This window comes from Kogia breviceps, chromosome 13 (genome assembly GCF_026419965.1).
Source record: "Kogia breviceps isolate mKogBre1 chromosome 13, mKogBre1 haplotype 1, whole genome shotgun sequence".
NCBI classification, from domain to species: Eukaryota; Metazoa; Chordata; class Mammalia; order Artiodactyla; family Physeteridae; genus Kogia; species Kogia breviceps.
This window is the reverse complement of record NC_081322.1, coordinates 72,957,683-72,981,869: the sequence shown is the minus strand read 5'-3', so window position 1 is coordinate 72,981,869 and position 24,187 is coordinate 72,957,683. Positions and strand designations below refer to the sequence as shown.

General features: G+C 36.4%; 1 protein-coding gene across 3 annotated transcripts in view; it reads right to left on the bottom strand.

Moving 5' to 3' along the window:
- Window positions 1–24,187, bottom strand: part of GRM1 (glutamate metabotropic receptor 1) — a 371,221-nt gene that overhangs the window by 259,155 nt on the left and 87,879 nt on the right. For all 3 annotated transcript variants that reach the window (XM_067010975.1, XM_059035994.2, XM_067010976.1), the window contains exon 3: window positions 1,608–1,857. In XM_067010975.1, the coding sequence (XP_066867076.1) occupies window positions 1,608–1,857 (250 nt within the window). The remainder of the gene's footprint in view (window positions 1–1,607; window positions 1,858–24,187) is intronic.

The following is a 24,187-nucleotide window of genomic DNA, read 5'->3' as shown; positions in this document are numbered from 1 at the left end:
TAAATATATTTCATAATTAGGCAGTCTTTATACCCCAAAGCTCACATATTTGCTACATCTGTTCAAGATTTCCAGAATCTAGGTAGCTAGCCTCTCTTTGGGGATATTAAACAGAAGGAAACCTGCAAAACAGACTTTTCTTCTTTTGAAAATGGTAAACATGAGATTTTTTTTAGAAACAAGCACCCTTCATAAAAGCAGTCATTTTTACAAAATCAATTAAAAGATTGAATATCTATATGCCACCTGTCCTGATGCATATATTAAGAACCTTATTCCATGTAACACTTCAACAATGCTGCTTACATCCTTTTTCACTCATGAAGGAAGTAACATTCCTTCTTTAAATACTCTTTCTTTAGAGATGCTTTCTTAGATCGCCTCACACAACTGCATCATGTTGAAGAAGCCAAAAAGACATTTTATGGCAGTGTGTCAATTTCACCCAAATTCAATAATTTTCTTAATCTTGAATTATACTTTGACCTTGACTTCATACTTCCTCATGCCTAGAGATCATTTCTCTGTTTCTCTATTCATTTAGCTGTATTTCTATCCTACCTTCTACTCAAAAGTTTTTGATAGGTCCTGTACCTCTAGTTCAAGATGAAGGTGAGATTAATTTTATTAGCATTGCAGTCATTATCACAAGTGCAATGCCAGAAGGGAAAGGTTCAGGGAGGATAGCCACACCACCACTGCCCAGTTTCCTAGAGAAAAGGGTCACTGGTTAAGGTACTTCAAAAGGTGAGAAAAGATCGTACTCTAGCCAAAAGAGAAGATGGAGAAGAAAAAGAGATCTGGAAGATGAGTGTGACAGTCAGATCAGTGGAAGCTTTCATTCAAGTAAACTTAGTAGGTTCCTTGGAAAAACTGATCAGTTCCTTTATGTAGTATTAGAGGATGGTAAATCAAACAAGATATCCATTAGGTCAAAAACCCTATGAAAACTACAATGATACTGAAAATCTCCATTCCAGCACAAGTACATATGATTTAGAAAGAACATAGAATAGACTTTGGAACCCACCACCTGCAATTCCAGAAATTACATGCTGAAAACATCACTATTAGCCATCCCATAAGTGTAAGATATTATATTATCAAGTACCAGAGTTCAGCTGCATGTCTTTACCTGCACTCAACTAGCCCTTTAAATTTCAGGTCTTAATGTGTATTTCCATCTTCACTACTACATTCCATCCACCAACACCACATTAAGATATCTATGCTTAGGAATATGAAGAGAAAAGCATTCGTGTGGTTTTGGGAGGAGGAGGGGTGGAAGGGGGGAAGCAAATGAAAAGCATAATTCACCAGGACAAAACATTCTAGCAAAAACTTCCCACCTCTTTCTGAAACAGTCTCATCATCTTGTCATTGACTGCTCTGCTCTTGTCTATCATGCAAATAGAAATAGCCCCACTCTCAGTGAGATCCAGAAGGAATGCACATCTCACTCGCTTCGGAATCAGGAAGTCCAGTTTTGTGAGAGCAAGTATATGTGCGCCGAAGTGTGTGTGCGTGTGTGTGTGTGTGTGTGTGTGTGTGTGTGTGTGTGTGAAAGAGAGGAAGAGAGAGAGAAAAAGAGAGAGACTGAGATTTACCTTCCTATGAGGGAGAACTCGCCCACGACTCCCAGGCGTCGCATGGCACTCAGGAGGCCTCTGACGGTCATGCCTTCGCAGAAGCAAACCACCACTCTGGCTTTGGGAAGCCGCTCTCGGAGCTTGCGCAGAAGTCGGTCAAAACTCTTCTCCCCAGCATTGCTGTAGATTTTGTCTGAATGGGCGATGCAGAGGCCTTCCTGGGCAGCCAGCTCTTTGAAAGCATCCATTCCGCTCTCCCCGTAATTCCCTGTTCAGACACAATCAGCAGATGTTCAAGACAACCTGGCAGCAGCAGCAGTAACAAGCTAGGAAAAGGACTCATTAGTCACAGCGAATGAAGAGGACAGACTTGCCAAATAATCTGTAAATTGAACTGGGACTGAAGGAAGATCTGGATGGACTAAAGAGAATAATCAAATGTAATCAAACTATCAACTCTGTGAAAATAATGGAAAACTATATAACTAGGGTGTCCACAGTGAAACAGGTTTTGAGAAATGAGGGATGGCTGCCCTATTTTACAACCATGATTACGAGTGGTTGTTCCAGATTTTAGCAACGTGGGAGAAGTCAGAACATTGGGGTAGGAGGTCAACCAGCACAACGAGACGTGTTCATTTGAGGGCTGGCTTCAGCTGGCTGCCAGGTTAAGAGCAGACACTCAAGGTGATAGCAAGTCCTGCAACATCTCCACGAAGAGTGAGTAAGCAAAGCAAACGGAGCACCTGGCAGGCTGGAATATGCAGACAAAACCCAACTATAAATCTCAATATCTATAAAAGTTTCACGGACTTTGTTATGAAACATAATAAGATTTTCCTGTATTTTTGAAAAAGAAGTTCTCATTTCCTGCTTCATAAGATTAAGTTACCAAATTAATGTTTTTGCCTCTTCAGTTAACCACCTTCAGTGGCTTAATACAGTCCAGTGAAGCCCGAATGGAAGATTTAACACATGACAAAATCCTCAGCTCCATAGACTGTGGTCGCACATCATGGCTCAGACAAGAGGCATTGACTGATTATAAGGGGGAATACTGCAGCTGGTAAGTGAATTACTCATCTGCCTACAGAAGAGGGCACAAGGAAGGAAATCAGATGCCGCTTACAATAATAAAATGCAGGTTCAGGAATCTACAAGGGATAAAGACATCACCAGCCAACTCTTTCAGCAAAAGGCACTGAAAAGGCATCATCAGATGGTGTTACAAGGGGAACAACTTTATTGCTAAGGTGCCACCTTTGGACTACAATCACAGAAAAAGATTTTACTCTTTTATCAAAATAAATACATGCAGACTAGAGGAGCAAAAGTATTCTATGCATTTGAATAAGAACATCCTTGTGTTTTAAATCTAGTAAAGGCCTTAGACATACTCTGTGCAAACCCTTCAGGTTGCAGTAAGGAAATCGGGCCAAGTGAAGTGGCTCAAAAATAGGCATGAAGCTTGTTTGTGTTAGAACTGGAACAGCCTACCTGATTCCTAAGTTACTATTTGTTTCTCTTAACAGCAACAAGCAACTAAACACGTATGTTTTCATAATTTTTTTTGAAAATGTTAGCATAGCTCAATTGGTTCTGTGAAATACTTGTTTCAATTACTTTATTCATATTTTCTTGTTTGGATAGCAATTCTTCATTATACGGATTGACTGAGACTGAGTATGATGTGGTAGAGCACGTTTAAACTGCTCACTTCTCTTATGAAGCCGACAAGACTCCAAACTCGCATACATATTTCTACAAAAGTAACTCTAATATAAGAATGACTTGTACTTTTATAAATCTTTATATTTTAAACATTACATTCATAAATTTTATCTTATTTGTATTCATTATGTTGATGACAGTACTACATACAAATACTATACAAAAAGGGAAGAAAATCACCTCTAGGAAGCTTAAAACCATGTTACTTTTAATGGCATGACTAACTCAAATGCAAATATCTAATAGAGATGCTATATGTTAGGAATCAGGAAGAGCTGCCTAAAGAAAGTACCTGTGGTATGGAAGGTGTGGAGAAAAAGGAATCCTTGTATATTGTTGGCAGGAATGTAAATTGGTACAGCCATTATGGGAAACAATATGAAGCTCTCCAAAATTTTAAAATGGAACTATCATGATTCAGTAATCCCTCTACTAGGTGTATATCCAAAGGAAATGTAATCAGTATCTCGAATAGCCAAGATACGGAAATAACTTAAACGTCCATTGATGGGTGAATGGATAAAGAAAATGTAATAAGTGTTATATTCCATATATATATTACATACATATATATGGAATGGAATATTATCCATAAAATATGGAATATTAGCCATAAATGGAATATTTGTTGTAAAAATGAAGGTAAGGCCACCATTTGCAATAACATGGGTAAACCTGGAGGACATTAAGCTACGTGATATAAGCCAGACATAGAAAAACAAATACTGTGTGATATCTGTTATATGTGAAATCTAAAAAAGTCAAGCTCATAGAGCCAGAGACTAGAACAGTGGTTACTAGAAGTGAGGGAATGGAGAAACTGGGGAGATGTTGGTCAAAGAATGAAAATCTCAGTTATAAGTTGGGTAAATTCTGGGGATCTAATGTACAGTATGGTGACTATACAGGTAATTATATATATATAATATATATATCTCATATATAATAATCTACAGCTAATAATATATATTGTATATTTGAAATTTGCTGAGAGTAGATCTTAAATGTTCTCAGAAAAACAACAAAAGAGGTAACTATATGAGGTAATGGATGTGTAAATTAACTTGACCGTGGTAATCATTTCACAATGTGTATATATATATATATATATATATATATAACTACCACATTGCACACCTTAAACATACGCTATTTTGTTTGTCAATTATACCTCAAAAATCTGGGAAGAAAAGAAAGTGCATTTATTCTGGATCTTAAAATATAAACAGATTTTCCACAGATAGAAAGAAAACTAGAGGACATGTATTCTTTGCCTGACTCCTTGGTCATGATCAAACGATGCCAGACTTAAAATAAAACACTCAGCATGGAACCTACCCTCTGTCTCCCCTCCCCTCTCCATCTGACTACCCAGACCTCCTCTTGCCTTTCCTGGTAGTGAGGAATTTATTTAGATACTTCTCTGTGTAATCCTGGAAGGAGTTTTGAATATATAAAGAACTGACATAATAAAATGCTTAAAAGTACTATGTAAATGTTAACACTCAGGTCTGGTAGTGAGCTGCATATTTTTATTCAATTATCAAATAGATTATCGAGCTCTCAACTTGGAAAAAATCCCTAGGCTCTGCTCTTTAAAGAGTTGCCCAGAATGATCGGACATTGACTTTGATCGGACATTCAATTTGATGAATATTTCTCTGGCACTGTGCTAAATACCTAGGCACTTCATTTTTTCATTACAACTCCATATAGAAATTATAACTCTCTGATGGGGATGTGGAAGCTCTAAGAGGTTATGTAACTTGCCTAAGATCAAACAGTGATGAATATAGGATTCAACATCTAACTCAGAAGTTCCTCTTCATAACCACCATTTTATACTGCCTCCTACATGGACTTATAATACACCTATGAAGGCATGACACAAGCACACAAAATACAGCAACAATACTAAGCTGTATATGCTACATGGGAAATGTAAACTACCACAATACTAAATTTCAGAATGAGAGAGCAAGGATGATCAGAGAATACCTCTTTGGAAAAGTAGGAATGAAAATGAGTTCTTGAAGAATGTAAGCAAGGGATTGGCTTTCAGGGTAGATGGAAGTGAATGAGAATCCACAAAAGGTATTTTTAGAGGCAATGACTAGAGAAGTTCCATTGGAGCAGAAGGTTCATGGTTTGTAGAATGCCACTCTGTATAGCAAATCTCTAGTGAAGTATCTGGCATACCACTACAGGATTGCAACATGGAAATGTGCTATATGTTGCTGTGTTGTAACAGATTTTTTAACAGACTTTATCACTGTTATGATGTTGCCTAAAACCTAGAGAGCAAGAGAGAGATGTAAGAGTGGCATCTGACAAAGCCCATAAAATTGAAATATATTGAAACATATGAGAAAAAGATTTACAGAGAGTAAATCAAGATATTCTATAAACAAGCTTTTAAACAGAACTTATGGGGAGATTAACAAGAGAAAACATGGGGTTTACAAAGAAATCCCTATAGTTTGAATAATAAAAGTATTTAAAGAAGTGGAATTGTACAAGGGCAAAGTTAATAAAGGTACTGAAAATAGGAGTAAAAATTAGAACTATCTCAAGAGAGAAAAGACAATGGCTAAAACTCAATTTTTAAAGCTACATATGATTTTTTGAAGAAGTTAGATATGATTATTATCAGACCATATGAACAGATATTCATTCATAAAAGATTGATTTGTAGTGATTTGGTAGGTAAGTTACACTGAGCAAACAAGCTATGAAATAAAATTGTCTTGCATTTCATAATCACCTGTATGAACTGCCATCATAGCAAAAAAGAGGCACTTAAGGCTAGTCTTTATATTGATTGTTTTTTCTTCTACTCTTAAAATGTTGAAGATATATTTAAGAAACAATCTGAACTCCATTTGGTGGCTAAAATAACATTTCAGCCATTATGTTGAATGAAGTCCAAATCCTGTTATTGCATCTTCATAAATTATCTTGGTAAAACAACAGCATTCAACATATCTCATCCCTACGTATGTACACCTCAGTTATATGAGGGGAAACATTGATACAGGGAAAATAGGTAGATATTTCTTCACTTTCCTTAGAGAAGGAACAGTATTACTTTCAAAGATTCACTAGTCTTATGCTCTAGACTCCCTTAATCTCTGCCTTATTTCATGCTTATATCCCTTTATTGGTATTCTTTGGTAGTCTTAGGCTCCCTAGATGATGATGATATACCCCTTGCGTTATGGGTCAGTCCCTATCCGAGGTCCTGAAAACTGATCATTCTGCCTCCTGGCACATCTTGGACAAATAAGATAATATCCCATTTTTGAAAGAACTATGTTGATAGAAATTGATTTCACAGCACCTTCTGGAAACCGACTGCCAATATTCAACAATCATCACTACCAGGAAATTCTTCTTTTTGACCTAAATCCTGTACAACAAAATATAAATTCATATCCCCTTCACTCTCAGTGGAGGCAGGCATCAGTTCCTTTGAATTCTTTCTTTCTTTTTTCTTAAAAAGTCTTTCTGGAAGCCACAGTTCAGCTTTCTCTCCTCCCAGGGAAACAACTCCTATTATTTTAACCTTTCCTGGCAACCTTTTAATTTGTTTGGTTCTCCCACTTAATACGTAGAAAGTGTTATGTTTCCCTGCTTCCATCCACACACCTGCAGTCAGCATTATGGGTCTGGCCAGTCAGAGGTCAATGAGGCATCACCTGCCTTAGAAGCACATAAGGAATTTTATATGCAAGGTCAGTGCTTGACACAAGACAATCAGAGGAAACAGAAGAGAATCCTTTTTTCAGAAATTTCACAACCCCACCTTTAATTACCCCAGTTTGGGCAGGTAGAGTTATAGCATCCAAGTGGAAGAATGAGATTTACCAAAAGGTGACTGTCATCTCTATGCAATAGGACTGATTAATCTTTGTCCTTTTGCCCCATCATGTTTTCAGGTATGCCTTGTAGCTGAGTAAATAAGAGGATGAGCCTTGGAGGAAGATCAACCTGGTTTGAGTCCTGGATCCTAGATGAGAAGATAGTCTTAAAGTATTTTCTTTAGGTTTTGTGTAAATGGAGGTCATAACATACATCTCAAAGACTTGTCATGATTATTGAAGTATATGTGTTAATGAATGTAAAGTTCCTGGAACACAGAAAAATTCAGGGAATGGTGCCTACTTTTATTCTCCATGTTTCTCTAAAGTTGTAGAATCTCAAATTGGACATAAGGCTTTATCGTTGACTCAAGAGCTTTAAATTCCTTTATTTCTGTGTTCCTATTTATAAAACCCAAGCTTGTGACTGTTTCTTTAACTGAAGTGTTCAGCTCTCCATTCATGGTCACCTTGTTCCCAAGTTGTTCCTAGATCACTTTTTCTATCATACTTGCCCAAAGCAATTTCTTATCCATTTTATTTTTGGACTATTGGTGTTTACACATGCATTCAAAAGTCTGTGTTTGTCTATATTGAGTCTCTGTCACTGAGTCTTCTTTAAGCTTCAGCCACTGTACCTATTTTAGAGCTTTATGCAATAACCCAGCTTGTTGTTTCTCTAACTCAAGTTCTTTATGATATGGAGAAAGAAGTTAAGAGAAGGCAAAATGTAAGTGGTATAAAAATACAAAAGGACAACATCCTTCTTGCAGAAAAGTGGCATTTTCCATTTCAGTTTTCACATGGAGAAAACAGGTTCACAGAAGTAGCCCCTATCATACCTGTCCACTATCCTTGCCTATGTGATATTGAATATACAATCACAACTGGGAAAATTGTATCTAGTAACAAGTTCAGAAAAAGTAACCCCAACACACACACACAATAGTATTCTTTTTAGATAATACCTAGTGTTGGCAAGAGTTCATGGAAATGAGCACTCATATACTGCTAATGGTAGTATATAAACTGTTCCACCTTTTTGGTGGAAAATTTGTAGTAACAATGTTTTAAATTACATTCATATTTTTAAATTCAGAAATTTAGTTTTCAGAAAATAATTTCATTGTCCATCAAGTTCCAGTTACAAGGATCTCCATCACAGCACACAATTGGAAAATATAACAGAAACCAAAAAAAAACCAAAAAACAAAAAAACCTGAAACAAACAAACAAGAAAAAATACTATTTTCTACAATAGATGTTTAAATAATTATTATGTAATGGAATAGAGAATATACGCAACCGTCTTCTAGGGTGATGTAAAGTTGTACTCAACGTAAAAGGAAAGCCATATTGTTAAGTACAAAAACAGTTTAAAATAGTGTGTAAAATATAAAGCCAATTTTTAATATATATGTATATATATAAAGTTTGAAGAATATGCAAGAAAATATTAAGTTTTTTCAGAATTACATATAATTATGTTTTTATATTTTATTATCTTTGTTTTCTAATTTATCTAAATAATCATGTATTATTCTGTTAATAAAAATCTTTGAAATAAAGATACATAGGGTACAGTTTTTATCTGACTATCATGCCAAGCATAGCTATTATGGTGTATTCAGGAAACTTTACCAGAAGGGAAATGAACCTCTCTTAAGAACAATGTAACAATTTTTCTTCCTATAAGAAATAAGAAATACCAATGTTATAGTCACTTAGTGGGGCATGCAGGATCTTAGTTTCCCGACCAGGGACTGAACCTGTGACCCTTGCAGTGGAAGCGTGGAGTCTTAACCACTGGACCACCAGGGAATTCCCTATAGTCACTGTTCTTAAACAAAGTTGACCATAAACCATGTGCCATTTCCTGTGATACCTACCTACTTGGATTGAGAGAGTCTGTTTAATATATACAGATTTCCTTTGAAATTCCCAAATCTGATATGAGTACCCTTAATTTATTAAAGAAGTAGTCTCCACTTGTTTTTATTCTTTAAGAATCAGTGAGATTTGAACAGCAATAAGACCAGTACGATATACCAAGGTAATAAATGCTGTTTATTACTTCTTTTAAAAAAAAAGTCAATGAGATTTAGTCTGGGAGATGTAAATTTCAATTCTACTGAGTTTCTGCCCTAAGAAAAGATATAAAAGGGTCAGAACACCCTCTCTGATGTAAATTCCCTACAAGGTCTGGGCTGCAGACCTGGTCATCTCTTCTCCGCGATAAGGAAGCACTTCCGGTTGAGGCCAGGATGGTTGACCCACTGAAGTCTCTCCCTTTGAGTAAAGGGTTAGAAGCAGTGTGAAAGATGTCTAAGTATCATTTGGGCATTATTTCTAATAGGGAATAAAGGTGAATAAAATCTGTTTAACCAGTTTCTGTGTCTTGGTGTCCTGAATATTCTGTCTCATTGAAGGTAAAAGAAATCAAAATATAACTTGGTTGAGGCAGGGTATGCAACACTAATGTTACAGATCCTAAAGCAGTGGTATAATGTGAAAATTTATAGTGATCTTATTGTTTTACAATTATCTTTGTTTAACTTCACTACAACCTTATTGCCTCATTTTGCCATAATTTTCTCCATTTGTAAAGAAAACTGAAGTCTGAGAAAACAGTAATTTACCCCAAAATTGTCAGAGCCAGAATTTGAACTCAGATGTGTCTGACCCTGAAGCCTATGGCCCTTAATTACTTACCTATAACATCCTTTATGTTTCATACTCTAGCAGTTTTCTATGCATTATCCATTCCCCCATCCTTCCTTAATAAAAAAATACCCCTTTTAGTCTAGGGTGACTGTGCATAGTCAAAAGTACCTACTCTCCCAGATTCTCTTGCAGCTAGAGATGCAGAAGTGACCCAATTCCAGACAATGAGATTTAGGCAGAAGTTGCCAGGTGAGCTTCTGGGAAATTTTTGAAAAAGTTAGATGCCAGGCATTCTTCTTAAGCCTTTTGTCCCTTCTTTCTTTACACCAGTATGTGGACGCAGGCCTAGATGTGCAGCAGCCATGTTGTCACAATGAGGGGTCAACTATGAGGGTGAAGCCTTCACACGAAGGCTGGGGGAGCAGAAAATATAACAGCCCAACTACCCAGTAGCATCACTACACTTCATTCTAGCCCTGCACTGGCCACCCCTGGATGTCTTCTTGAATGAGAAAGGTGAAACCCAATCTGCAAAGCCACAATTAGAATGGTTTTCTGCTACTTGCAGATGAACACATTCTTGATCCTCTATATGATATTTCACTATAAGAATCCCAGGATGAGAGCAAAAAGTCTTGCCTATCTCTAACCAGCTGTGACCTTGAGTTGTTTGTCATTGCCTTCTTTTCCTCATGTTCAAAGTAGGGGTTCATACTAGATCCTTAAGCTTCCTTACAACATAAGCATTTGGTGATTCTAGAACAATATGAATCAGCACTCTTTCATAATCTACAGCTTCATGTCAAAACATATTCCAAAGTCTCAGTACCCAGAGTAAGCACCTGCTGAGCAAAATTTTTTTCAACAGTGTTTTCCTTCCCCAATCTGATTCTTTTACAAGTACATTACTGTAGGGGAGGAGAAAACATCTGTTGAATAACCATTTAAAATGTATATTGCCTGTAGGTTTATTTTTTGCCAGTACTCACTTTTAGGTATACAGTCACTAAAAAGCAGGGAACAAGACAGCCCTGCAGAAACAACCATCATATTAGAAAACAAGGCTGCTTACAGAACAAGCTCATTAGGTGAACCCGAAGTAATAGAGAGACATACTGTCCAGCATCAGTGGACTGACATTCAGCAGGAGTCAGCTGTTCCCTTACCCCTCCATGTAGCTACTTTTAGCCGCCTTTTGCTCAGTGGAATTAATCCAACCCCATTACTAAGCCCTTGGTCTCCTCCTATTTAACCCCACTTTTGTATCTTTACATCCTCAGTAAAATTTTCCATTGAACCAAGTCAAAACAGGTTTTACCTTGGGTCTAAAGGAAATTAGCCTATGAAGGAAAAATTGTCTTTAAGTCAGAGGACATGAGAGCCTCGTGCAGGAAATGTAGTGAATTAAACGGCCCTTGGATATGTGCCTATGAAACCTAACCAGTTCTGCCTCGGTCTAACTATGACCATGTGCAAATACCTGGACTGCCCTGGGTTCCAGTTTCTCTATCTATAAAGTGAAGGGGTGGCACTGGATAATATCTGAGGGCTCTTATTATCAGGCTGTAAGGCTAGCCCCGGTTTTCTGTACCATGGTGGGAAAGCCTCATTCCATACCACTTTGCATTCTAGCGCCTTAGTTTGACCTGTGTTTCACCTGGACTGAGGCTATACAGAGGACTTTTGCAGTGGCTTTGCCAATGCTCTTGGAGTAATATCATTTCTTTATAGGAGAGGTAGCATTGCAGAATGGTAAAAAGCAGGTACTCTGGAACCTGAGGGCCCTGGGCTCAAATTCTGACTCCCCATCGTATTAGCCACGGGACTTTTGTTAAGTCAGTTAACCTCACCGTGCTTTGGTTCATCTGTACAATGAAAATAATAATGGAAAGCACCTCTTAGAGTTGTTGTAAGAATTAAATGATTTAATAAATATAAATATTAGCATATGAGAGTTTGTTATTTATTTAGCTAACATTTCTTGAGCGCTGTGTGCTAGGTACCAGAAGAAGCCATTTACAACCATTATATCATTTTGTCCTCAGAAACCCACAACAGGGCAGTTCCACATGATAAAACTGAGGTTTGGGAAGTGTGCTTATGTTCCCTCACATAGTAAATGAGAGAGAAGGAAACTCAGGCCTGGCAATTAGAGTACAGAGCCCATAGTCCTATTTGACATGCTGTAGGGGCACCAGATGTGTGAATATGAGCCTGCAGGGATGAGTCAGCTGGTCAGGGAAACTTCAAGAAAGGGTGGCAGGCTGCGTCTACCTGTGATGGTGAGCAAGGCAGAATCACTGACAGGCCAACTAAGAACATAACCAAGTAAATGTCACTGGGCATTTTATCTGCTCTTCAGGCCAGAATGTTTGGAATAAGGCTTACATACAATGCTAGTAAAAGCATAGACCTGGGCTTCCCTGGTGGCGCAGTGGTTGGGAGTCCGCCTGCCGATGCGGGGGACGCGGGTTCGTGCCCCGGTCTGGGAAGATCCCACATGCCGCGGAGCGCCTGGGCCCGTGAGCCATGGCCGCTGAGCCTGCATGTCCGGGGCCTGTGCTCCGCAACGGGAGAGGCCACAACAGTGAGAGGCCCGCGTACCGCAAAAAAAAAAAAGTGTAAGCAAAGCACTTGGGCCGCTCTAGCTCATGATTCCTCCTACACTGATACCTGAAATTCCACCATTTGTAACACGTGACTTCTCTTTCTCCTAAAAAGAAAAATCCTCCTGGGAAAGATAATCCATTAAAACCCTGACATCCTGATTTGATTTGGTTTAGCAGATCTTTCTGAAAGCACTGGGCAACTGGAGGGATCAAGATGCCATGGATATGAGGGGTTGTAAAGCAGAGCAGGGCTCAGAAGGCCGAGTGTGTCAATTCCACAATACACCAGGTCCTGGGTTCTTTCCCCCCGTTATCCTTGGACCATTTACAAACACCCTCTAGTGGCGAATAATTCCTTATGTCTATTATTTAATATCTTTACAATACATTTTGACAAGAGGGCCACCAAGAAGGAACTGGATGAACACGGAAGATGGGAACATTTAATGACAATGTTAGGGTTAAATATTATATATAAATAAAATATAAAGGAAGAGTTCATGAAGAACCTGAGTGGAAATCACCCACTGTAATTTCCCTTCATCTATATGCGGTATACATTTCCTTACCCCTGTTTATTAATACAATATATAATTCAATTATTAGTTTAAAAAAATAAGAATGTGCCAAGGTTCCATTTCCCATTTTGGTATTAAATCATCATTTGTTTTCATCCACAAAAACTAAGAAAGGAGACATTATTTCTGAGAAGCCCAATATTTGGAATCAAGTATTGTAGATAACCTTCAGCTATGACATTGCAGTGCAGAGTGAATCCGTTGTAGGATTAGATTTCCTGTGGGCTTTCTTCCAATTCCAAGAGTTTTAAGTTGATGAACCCCACAGGTATTGTTGATCTAGCTCTTCCAATGACACTCTGCAAGCTCTATGGCTGCCAAATCACAGTTCTCCAATATCTGATTCATTATAGAGAAATGAGAGCAGAAATGTAGAAACTCAAATAAGCAGCTCTCTAGTCTCCAGTTTTCTCACCATCACCAGGGGACATAGAAAAACAAGTATTACATCCTGTGAATGAACATGATCACTTTGTTGTTCAATATCTTCCAGCACATATGTGTGTGCCAGGCAAAGCAAGGCCCTTAGGGGCAAACAAATGAATGGAAGACAGTCCATGTGCTAGATAAACCTAGATAAACCTAGGCTTTTGGAAGAGTTGTACATGCAAAGGGATGATTACAGATGGTGCTGTAGTGCAGGCCAGAGGAGAGAGCATCTACAGGATCAGAAAGTAAGGGTATTAAAATGATATCTTATTCGTATGTCTGTTCCCTGGACCCATTTGAATATAGGAGTAACTATAGGTATTTAAAGTTTAAAACAACATAAGAGGAAGAAATAAACAATAAAATGTATGACAATTCCAAATACACACATGTACAGACACAGACACACACATGCATATATATATGTGCATGTGTATGATACATTAAAAAGCTGTCATTAATGGAAATTAATTTAGATATATTTCTTGTGTCCATTAAAATGAAACCATTTTATTTCCTTACTCTTGCTCATTAATAATCTATCAGTTCTCTAATGTATGTTGAATTTATCCATTACCATTACTTTAATCCAAGCCTTCACTGTCTCTTTCTCCGTATCACCTTTGTGGTCTCCCTAGGTCCACTTTTATTCCTCTTCAATCTACTCCAAACCTGGAAATCACGGTTATTTTAAATGTAATGGGATCAATTTATTTACTGGTTCAGATATCTTTAGTGGTTTCCCCCCAACCCTTAGGATTTACTCCCAAAGTCTTTCATGGCCTGGAAGGTCTCACATGACCCACAGCTTCCCTGCCAGGCTGGCCTCGCTTCTTGTCACTTTGCCAGTTCACTTTTGCAGCCACAACGGACTCCTTTCCATTTTCAAACGTGTAAAGCTCTTTCCTTGCTCAGAGCCTCCACTCATTTGCTTCCCTCTGCCTTTGCCAGACTTACTTCTATTAATCATTTAGGTTTCAGCCCCTCAGTTCTATCTCTTACTCATAGAGGTTTTCCCCAATCATCTTATAGAAAGTGGCCCTACCTTGGCTCCCTCATCACAATGACAATAAACTCCATTTATTCCCTTTATGGTGAGATATAGATAAATGTGTAATCATGTAGTAATTAGTGTGGTTATTTGCTTAATGTCTGTATACTCCATTAGTGTGTGTACCTTGTGAAAGTAAGGCCTGTGTCTGTACCACCCTTGTCCAGCACAGTGCCTGTTTCAACTCAATAACTCTTACTCGATGACTCATGAGTAATTGTTGACCAGTTCAAGCAGTAAATACATGATTAGTCTGCCTGATAAACTCTTTGCCCTGTGATTATGTTGGATTTAAAATACAAGAGGAATTTGGGAGGCATGTATTACTGCCCCTTTACAGCCTGTGACAGTGTGTACTTAAGTGACAGGGTGTACTTTCTACATTTCATTTTAAAATTTTAATGAAATAGTTAAATATATAAGTATTATATATTTATTTGTATAATAGTATATATTATACATAACATTATATAAAATATTGTAATTATTATATTAAACACTATATATATACATATATATAAAATATATTAGAACTTAGGGAATATTAGACGTTATCTAGTCTATGACCTTCATTCTACAAGTGAGGTCCAAAAAAGTGAATAAACCTACCCAAAATCACAAAGAAAGTTAGTGGTGGTATCTTACCAAAACCCGGGGCTCCTAATTTTGGGGACACCACCCCTTTTACCACCACCCCTTCTATCACATAAAATAGAATTCTAGGTTACTATTGAGAATTATACGTACAAAAAAAGAGATATAAGTGAGAGAAAAATCAGTCTTGAAATCTACTTGAATACTATCACATTCTGGGACAGTGGAGACAAATTCATTCATGAAATGTGTGCTCTCTTCTCAGTCCCCAAGTCGTAATTGATTAAATAGGCACTTAGAGGAGTAGATAGTGTTTAACTTTTCTAACCTCAGAAACATATGTAATGTTCTAGTAGAATCATTATGGAGCTAACTTTCTTCCAGAGAGGAACAATAGGTCTGGGAGAAACAGAGCTAACTAGGCTCTTCCAATTTACTATCATGAGGTTGGACAGAAAAGTGGCAAGAACTTTCATCTGAGGTCATCAGTCATTCTAGGAGTGCTAATTCTACTATAAGAAGAATTATTTAACAAATAAAGATGAAGATCTATGATGATAAATTTCTGTGCGTGAAATTTCCCTCTGATAATTAGAATGAACTTTAGAGAGAATCAGCCCAACAAATGCATCACTCCGCACAACATCACAGCCTGAGCTCAGGTGAAACCCCTTGCTTCCTAATATTGAAAGTCTCAGAAATTAGTTGCCTCCTTTCTTAGGGTATTCTTGTTGCAACTCATGATGATTTAATACAGAAAATAAGAATCTTTGGAGTTTTACCTTCTGGAAACACCAAATAAATTTATTATTAATAAAATAGAGTAACAGATGAGTTCACTAAAGGAAGAAATAGCTCATCACAAAGTTTTCTTTAAATCTTAGCATGGTATTGGGCTTTCCATACCATGAAACTTTAAAGAATAATATTAAAACTTAAAAAACATAAAGCCAAACTATGTAGTTAACTAATGCTCAACTATTCAACATTTACTTTCCCTTGGCTGTCTGACACCCTCCAAGTGTTATTCTTAAGAAATTTTATTACTTACTTTTATTATTATTCATTTACGTTTAATACAGAAAAGTTATAACTCATTTATAAGGCATTGACTGATACAATGCCTTATAAAGCTATTTTTGTTTTTCTCAGGAAGGAAGGAGGGAAGGAGGGAGGGAGTGGGAGGAAAAACTAATCCCCAGAACCTCAGGAAACAACACTGGGAATAAAATTAAACATTTTTTAACCAATTCTCAAAATCCTGAGCCATAACAGTGCAATTTGAAGCTATATTGTGGTAAAGTTCTCCATGATTTCTAATTACACTAATCATCTTAACTATATACTGAAGCAACATCAGGTTTGAGTATTGACAACTGCCATTTCTCTTCCTATAATTACCTTGCTAAACCCAACATATCTGACATCGTATAGTCTGACCAATAGAAATGTCTAACTTGCCAAATGAATGCCTGTGCTCTGAGTGATTTTTTTGTTCTGGATAGAAACCAAAAAAATAAAAGCTACTGACATCTTTTCCTCTAGCCTTAGGGATCTGGGCTCTGGCCAAATCATGATTTGAGCTGAAAACCCAAATTCCCCAGGAAGTTAGAAAGCCCCACCCACACAGAAATCAAGCTGGGCTTTTTCTGTTGCAGGAGAAGACTGTGATACTGAGATCCTCATATCGGCCACACAGGACAGTACTGAGCTAGAGTTTGCGACCTGTAACAACATGAAACTGCCATCAAAACTTGACCTTCTGTCTCAAACAGGGATACAGTGGCCTAGCTTAAGTAAGAACTGAGTTTGCGATTCATCTCAAGGTAAACCAGAGGCCACCAATCCTTGCCATCTTCCCAAGTTATTGTGTGTTCAGTGAATTACAGAAATGCCTCCAAGGGAGGTTCTGGCTTTGTCCTACCCATAAACTATTCTCAGTAGGCTTCATGTAGGACAGATGCAGAGTAGTGTTTCATAGAATAATTGAAATTGATTTCCTGCCACAAACACACTCTCTCTCTCTCTTTCTCTCTCTCTCTCTCTCTCTCACACACACACACACACACACTCACACACACACACACACACACAGGCATTCTTTGTCTTGTTTAATGAAACAAGTACACTTTAAGAAGAAAGGTATATATCCCTGCTAACTTAATATCTCTGCTAACAACTTAAATCTCTGCTAGTTTGAAATAAGTCACTATTTCTGGAGGCTGCTTCCTATGCAATGCAAGCTCTAGGAACATGGGGAGTGTTATATTCTGTTTTCCTTCCTGTACTACCCACATATTGCCATTTTATTAAATATTAATAGATGGCAAAATAATATAATACAAATACCCAAATATTTAACCTGCAAAATAAAATAAAAAGTCACCCCAAGTCTGTCATTCTTTAGGATTGTATAAACTGTAAAAAATGTTACACTTTTGAGAACATCAGAGGAAAAAATACTCTACATCAGTATTTATTCTCGAAAGTCATTAAGCTCCTAAAGGCCACAACTAAAGACTTTATGAATACATTAGGGAGTTGGACCATATAATACATAAGACTTCTCATAGTTTTAACATCCTCTGACTCCACAATGAAAGTACAGGGCATGGCCAAAGATGTTGGGTGAGGGAATGAAATGATCAGAGAGTATAAAAGAAAAGAAGACTCTCAGAAGCTTTACCTTCTGGAAACATCAAATAACTCCATTATTAATAGTTTTTATTAAAGGAATTTTGCAGCCTATGCAGACACACATTCACCATACTAAATCTGAAATATTAATATTTCTGAAAATTTCCCAAAATTTTTCCTCAAGAAGACCTAAATTTGCATAGCAAATTCATAATTCACAAAGCTCTATCATGTATGTGATCTTGTTTAATCCTAAAAACAATTCTGCTCTTAGGGACTAAAAGCATGTATGGGCTCTAAGGAACTGGGTTCCAATCTTGACTCCACTCCTCATCAGCTGAATTTTTGGTGATCTAAGACTCAACTGTGCCTCATTTTCCTTATCTGTAAAATAGAGGCAGTAACATTACCTACCTAAGAGTGCTATGGTGAGCAATTAAATGGCGTAATATATGTATGTCAATCACTTAGCACTTGGTGCTTATTAAGTACCCAATAAACATGTGCTATTATTATCCTCATGGAAGACTGTATTTTCCAAAGATGGTGACACCAATATATCCCATCCATGTGTTCTTATAATGTGACACTGTCACTTCTGCATTGAGAAATGGAGTCTGTGTTCCCTCCCCTGAAGTCACCCTGTATGACTTCTGAATCTAAGTCATGTATGTGATAGAGCTTTGCCCAGCCATCTGGGCATACTTGCCCTTGGAAACCAGCTACCACACCATGAGAGAGCCAAGCAGCCACGTGGAGAGGGAGTGTGTAAGTACTCCAGCCACAGCCCGAGGTCCCAGCACACAGCCAGCATCAACCGACAGACAGGTGAGTGAGTGAGGTTACAGATCATTCCAGCCCCCAGCCTTTGAGCCAGTCCAGCTGATGACAAGAACAGCAGAGACAAGCTGTCCCCAGTGAGCCCCGCCCAACTGCAGATTCACGAACAAAAGTAATTTTGTTATTTTAAGCCACTAAATCTTAGGAAACTGAATTTTGCCTAAGATTACACAGATATTAAGAGGTAGCAAGTGAACTCAGAGGCAGATTTTCCGATTCCAAATCACGTTGTCTTTTCACAATTTCAAATTCAGAAAGTTGTCCTAAGCAAGAACGTCTTTGAGTACATGCCTGGCTCGTTGTCACATTGTAAGATGACCTCATCCCATCTCTGATCATTTAAACCCAGGTGGCCTTCCACCCACCACATCTAAGAAGCAAATACCACCATGGGAAACGGCACCTATATCCACCTTGTTCTGCCTTTCCCATTATTTTCTTGGCTCCTGAGTTAGGAATTTCTGTTTCTGCTCTGATCTTCTCCTCATTTGGCTACCAGCTTAGACCGCCTTTCCTGACTTCTGAACCTGGACTAACCATGCAACAATAATATTCCACCCATTAGGCTATCACCTGAAGTTTCAGGTACGTATGAGCCCCTCTGTTAGTATTGTCCTGCTGAACCTTTAATATATCCCTCAACTCTCCCCACCATCTCTTTCCATGGAATTAAGTAACTATAAATCCACACTTAGTAACATAATGTTGTAAAATGTAACTATGCTTCTCAAATGAAAACGAATGTTCACTTCTGAGCCAAGGAAATTTTAATATGAAGCCAATGAAGCCTTAAGCTTCAGGGCTGCTCACTTACATAGGCTCCTTCCAAGACTCTGAGAGGGGCTGTAACAATGTACTTATGGACTTTTTTCAATTAAATTTGCTAAGTACAATATATTTTCAACAACCTTGAATCTTCCCTTACTCCTGAGAGTGGCTTAGTCAAAATGGAGCACACATCAGAGCTGTTAACTTCTATTTCTATATAGGAGTGGTTGTTGCATTAACTTAAAATCTTAAAACACTTTGAAAACAGCAAAGTTAAAACAGCTTATTCACAGTGAGTTTAGAACTTTCTTCAATAGTAAAGTTTATTGCAGCTTCTCAAATTAAGGAATAAAAACAGGATTTCAGTAACCAAACACACAGGAGAATCTTTCCCTTATCCCCCAATAATGACAAATTCAAGTGATATGCTACAACTAATGATATATTTAGAACATGCCAGTTTTTGAAAACTCTTCTTTAATAGATCAGTTTGAGATGAGATCATTGTTTAGTTCAGAGACTATTTTGATGCTTTGCTTCAATCATTTTAGAAAATGAGCTTGTCTCCAATTTAAACTGATAAAATTGATCAATTTAAAGGTTAAACTATATACACAGTATGTTTTAAAATATGTGTATATTTGTGTACAAACATCTATATGCCAAAAAGATATAGTAAAGCAATATATCAAAAAGTTAACAGTAAATATCTCTTGGTGGTGAGATTATGGTTGATTTTTTTCCTTTATTTTAGAAATGTTTTATAGTAACTGTGGACTATGTTTATAATCAGAAATAAAAGGTAAAAATTCATTGTCAAGAATCCCTTTTTTTTCAAGTGTTTGTCCAAATAAAATCATATTTGCATTTAGTTCAGGCTTCATTAATTCAGTTTGTTCCACAATTTGGGCCAACTTTTGGTCCCTCTGTTATAAGCAGCCTCCCTAAGGATCTACATGAAAATATTAAGTAGAAACTTTTTGAAAGTGAAAATTATTTTTCTCTCAGTTATGGCTATAAGTAGAAATGGGTAGGAATATATCATTTCAAAATTTTTTTAAAAAGCAGATTAAAAACGGAAGTGATTATAAAACAATCTGAAGTTTAAGAAGCTAAGACAAATACTCTCATCAGCTGAATTAAATCATGCATTCATTTTTCACTTAATGTTTTGACTTCCGTTGCTTTTAAACATTTTCAAAATAGAGTGCTTCCTTCAAGAACTAGGTGACAAAATGAAGGAGTAATTCAACACTAATTAGGAATCTGAATAAGTGAAATTAAAAAAAAAAAACTGGGAACATATGCAAGTATGATAAGCATTCGCATAAAGAGCAACTCAGAATAAGAAAAGAGGAGAAAAAATAGCAGAGCTTAGTTGCTTAAATAAGCTATTAAAGATGATAAAGACAAAATTATTACCTTAGCCTCAGATATACTTAGAATATTGATGTAAACTCCTAATTTATAAATTACACCTTTGATCTCTAAGAATAAAGTGATGACAGCTAGAAAGAAAAAACATAGTGAGAGGAGAGGAAGAGGATGGAAGGAAGGAGGGAAGGAAGGAAGAAAGGAAGGGGAAGGGAAGGGAAGGGAAAGGAAGGGAGAAGAGGGGGAAATTATCCTTATAATCTAAGTATCAGCTATACTACAACGAAGGCTTTGCAAATGGCCAAAAATAGCCAGAACATAGAGAAAATATAGTCTCATATAATAACTGAACTAAGATACAGACAGTATTCTCTGTGCATATTTAATTGCCCCAATTGAAATAATATCAGTTAAAAATAAAGTGAAATTAACTTTTCAGAAATGGGAATGGTAGAGATATATTTTTCTCTAATTCTAGACTCTATGAATTGGCAAGTGGCAACTACCAAAGGTAAGTTAGAGAATAAATATAAAAAGTAGTCTGGATCATTCTTAAAGGTCAAAGCTATTTGGAGTGACTGTAAATTACACCAAGTTAAAATATTTTAAAGAATTCTTTTGTCAATTCAATGATGTCATTAGCATTAGATAATTAAAGTAAGTTTACTCACACCACTAATAGATAGTTTTCTCTTTTTGTTTAAATGATGAACTGGAATTTTAAAAATTTCCTTATTTTGAGAATCCTAAGCAAGTTTTCTTTCCCCAGAGCTCTGCAGCCATTAATGCAAACTGAAGAAATGCATTGGACTAGATTCTCTAGATTATAAATGACCAGAGATGACTAGTTTAAAAGATAAGGTGCTTTTTGAAATTAGGAGGGGACCAAAATGCCCTCAGTTTCATCCTTATTCATGAATATTATCATTGAACCATTGTTGATTTTTTAAAAGAAATATTTAGTATAGTATGACGAATCCTTATGCCACAGAAATAAGTATAGCTGATACTTAGATCATGGAAATAATTGTTGCCAACATATGATATAGAAATAAATGTAGATAAATATGTACACATTTACTAATGTATTATAGTAATTACTGTCTCAAAAGGGATAACCAAAATTGTCAATAGAATAATATATCTGGAGAAATTAAATATTTAGTTGATTTAGAGACAGTCTCTTCCAAAATCAATACAAAACATTTAAGGTCTTCTTTGAAATCTATAATAAGGAAAATATTATGTTTATCAGTAGTCTTGAACCAAATTACAAAGTCATAAAACTTAGTATTTTAAGTTATGCTATGAAGTCTCCAGTGTTCTATATTTAAATCATTTTGTCCTTTTAAAAAAATACGGCTTTGGAAAGCATCATGGTGATTAAAATCACTTCCTAGTTCAAATTCCTCAGGTATTTTTTAATCTGTAAAATAGGAAAAAATATTGAATTTCTATAAAGAAATAGAAAAATGTGTGCAAATCATGTGCTATAGTACCTGGCACTTAATATTTCTGAAACAGTCAAAGCTTAAACTGAAAGAAAACTTATGAGTTTTGTAACATAGACTATGCTGATTTCTCAGAAGAAATTTTTTTGCTAATATTAAAAACACTTTTTCTGCTTTATGATGGATATCTGAGCATATGTATTAATCTTTCTTACTTCCCATAATGCCATTGAAATAACAGAAGAGATATAAAAATAAGAGTGAATCCATGGTAGCACTAGGAACCTGGGAAGGATGCCAGCAGCAGACCAGAATAGTGGGGAATTTCTAGAAGATATAGGCAGATGGGATAAGATTGATAGTAAAATCTGATAGAGCTGAACCTGTAGCACTGAAAATGCAGAAGAGAACAGTACTAAAGAAGTGTGTTCTTTCTTTTCAGAATCCAAGAAGAACACCAAGATCAAAGACAGCAGAGACTGGAAGCACAACTGGGTAGTGGAATGGTGAGCTCCAGTTGGATGCAAAGCTGAACTGCTGATTGTATCATGACCCTCCGACTAAAGCCTCAAGAAAAGCTTTCTAAGTAAAATAAAGGATCTGCCGTAAGAAACTTCCAGAAGTTATTGGAGAAAAGAAGAGTATCTCAGTGGTACTCCAGGTAACTTCTGGTTCCCTTAATAGATGTATGGCAGCCCATACATCTATTAAGCAAACTTTCACGGTAATCTAGCAGAAATATCTTTCTGGTCACAACTATGCACTCTCTCTCTACACAAAACTCCTCCATAAATTCATTCAAAGAAGAAAGTATTCACTAAATTTAAATTCACTCAGGGAAGGAATTATTTTATTCACTTTTGTAGGGGAAACCATCTCTAGCTCTCATTACTTAACAACCTCAGCCCTCAATTATAAATACCAATACCACAGGAAAGCCAACAGTGTCAAAACAGGTGTATAACAACCAAGGAACTAATATCTGAGGAAACAAAGCTCATATAAGAAATAGCAGATATCTTTAAAATAAACAGAATTCTTAGAGATTTGAAAAGATGTTACATGCACAAAAAATAATGAATCTATCCATACTATAGAAAAGAAGTAATTGGATATGTTTATGACTTGATGGTGGTGATGGTTTCACAGATATACACTTAACACCAAACTCATCAAGTTGTACACATTAAATATGCATAGCTTTTTGTATATCAATCATACCTCAATTAAGTGTTTTTTAATGAAAACTAAGATTATATAAATGAAAAATTCAAGTAAAATATCAGAATGATATAGGCTTAAAGCTGAAATAGTGAAATAAAAGATTGTGCTAAGAAATCCTCCAGTGTTCAATGCAACAGGACAAAGAGATGAGAATTATAAGAGAAAGACAGGCAGAGAATAAATACAGGAGATCTAACATCTACCTAATAAGAAAGAAGAAAGAAGTAGAAAATAATAAAAGAAAATTTACTTGAGCTGATGAAGTACTAGCATCTTCAGATAGCAGGACTTGATGAATTTTTTACAGAAATGTTGTGGTGTGGATGAAGTAAGTTGTGGAGTAGAATCTAGATACCACCTAAAAATATTGCAAGTGCCAAAATACGGAGGAAAGCCTGACATCTTACCAAGGAAGGAAAAATATTTGCAAAAGAACTGAGATCAGACTGGCATCAGAATTATTATGTTACCTACAAAATAAGAGTCTGGATGAAGGAAGAACAATATCTACAAGTTGCTGGCAGAAAAAGATTTTGATCGAAATAATAATTCAAGTAAAAAAGTAAAGACATCTGAGATACATAAAGACACATAAAATTTGCTACCCATGTAATTTTTTTCTAAAAAAAGTTCATGTTGCATTATATTAAAATTAAAAATGATTCAAGAAAAAAGAAAATATAGAATGTAAGTAACAGTGGTAAAGAATTGAGTAAAATGTATAAAAAGCTGCAAAAGTCATTAATAAGTAATTCATTTTAATACAGTCTATATATTAATATATATTA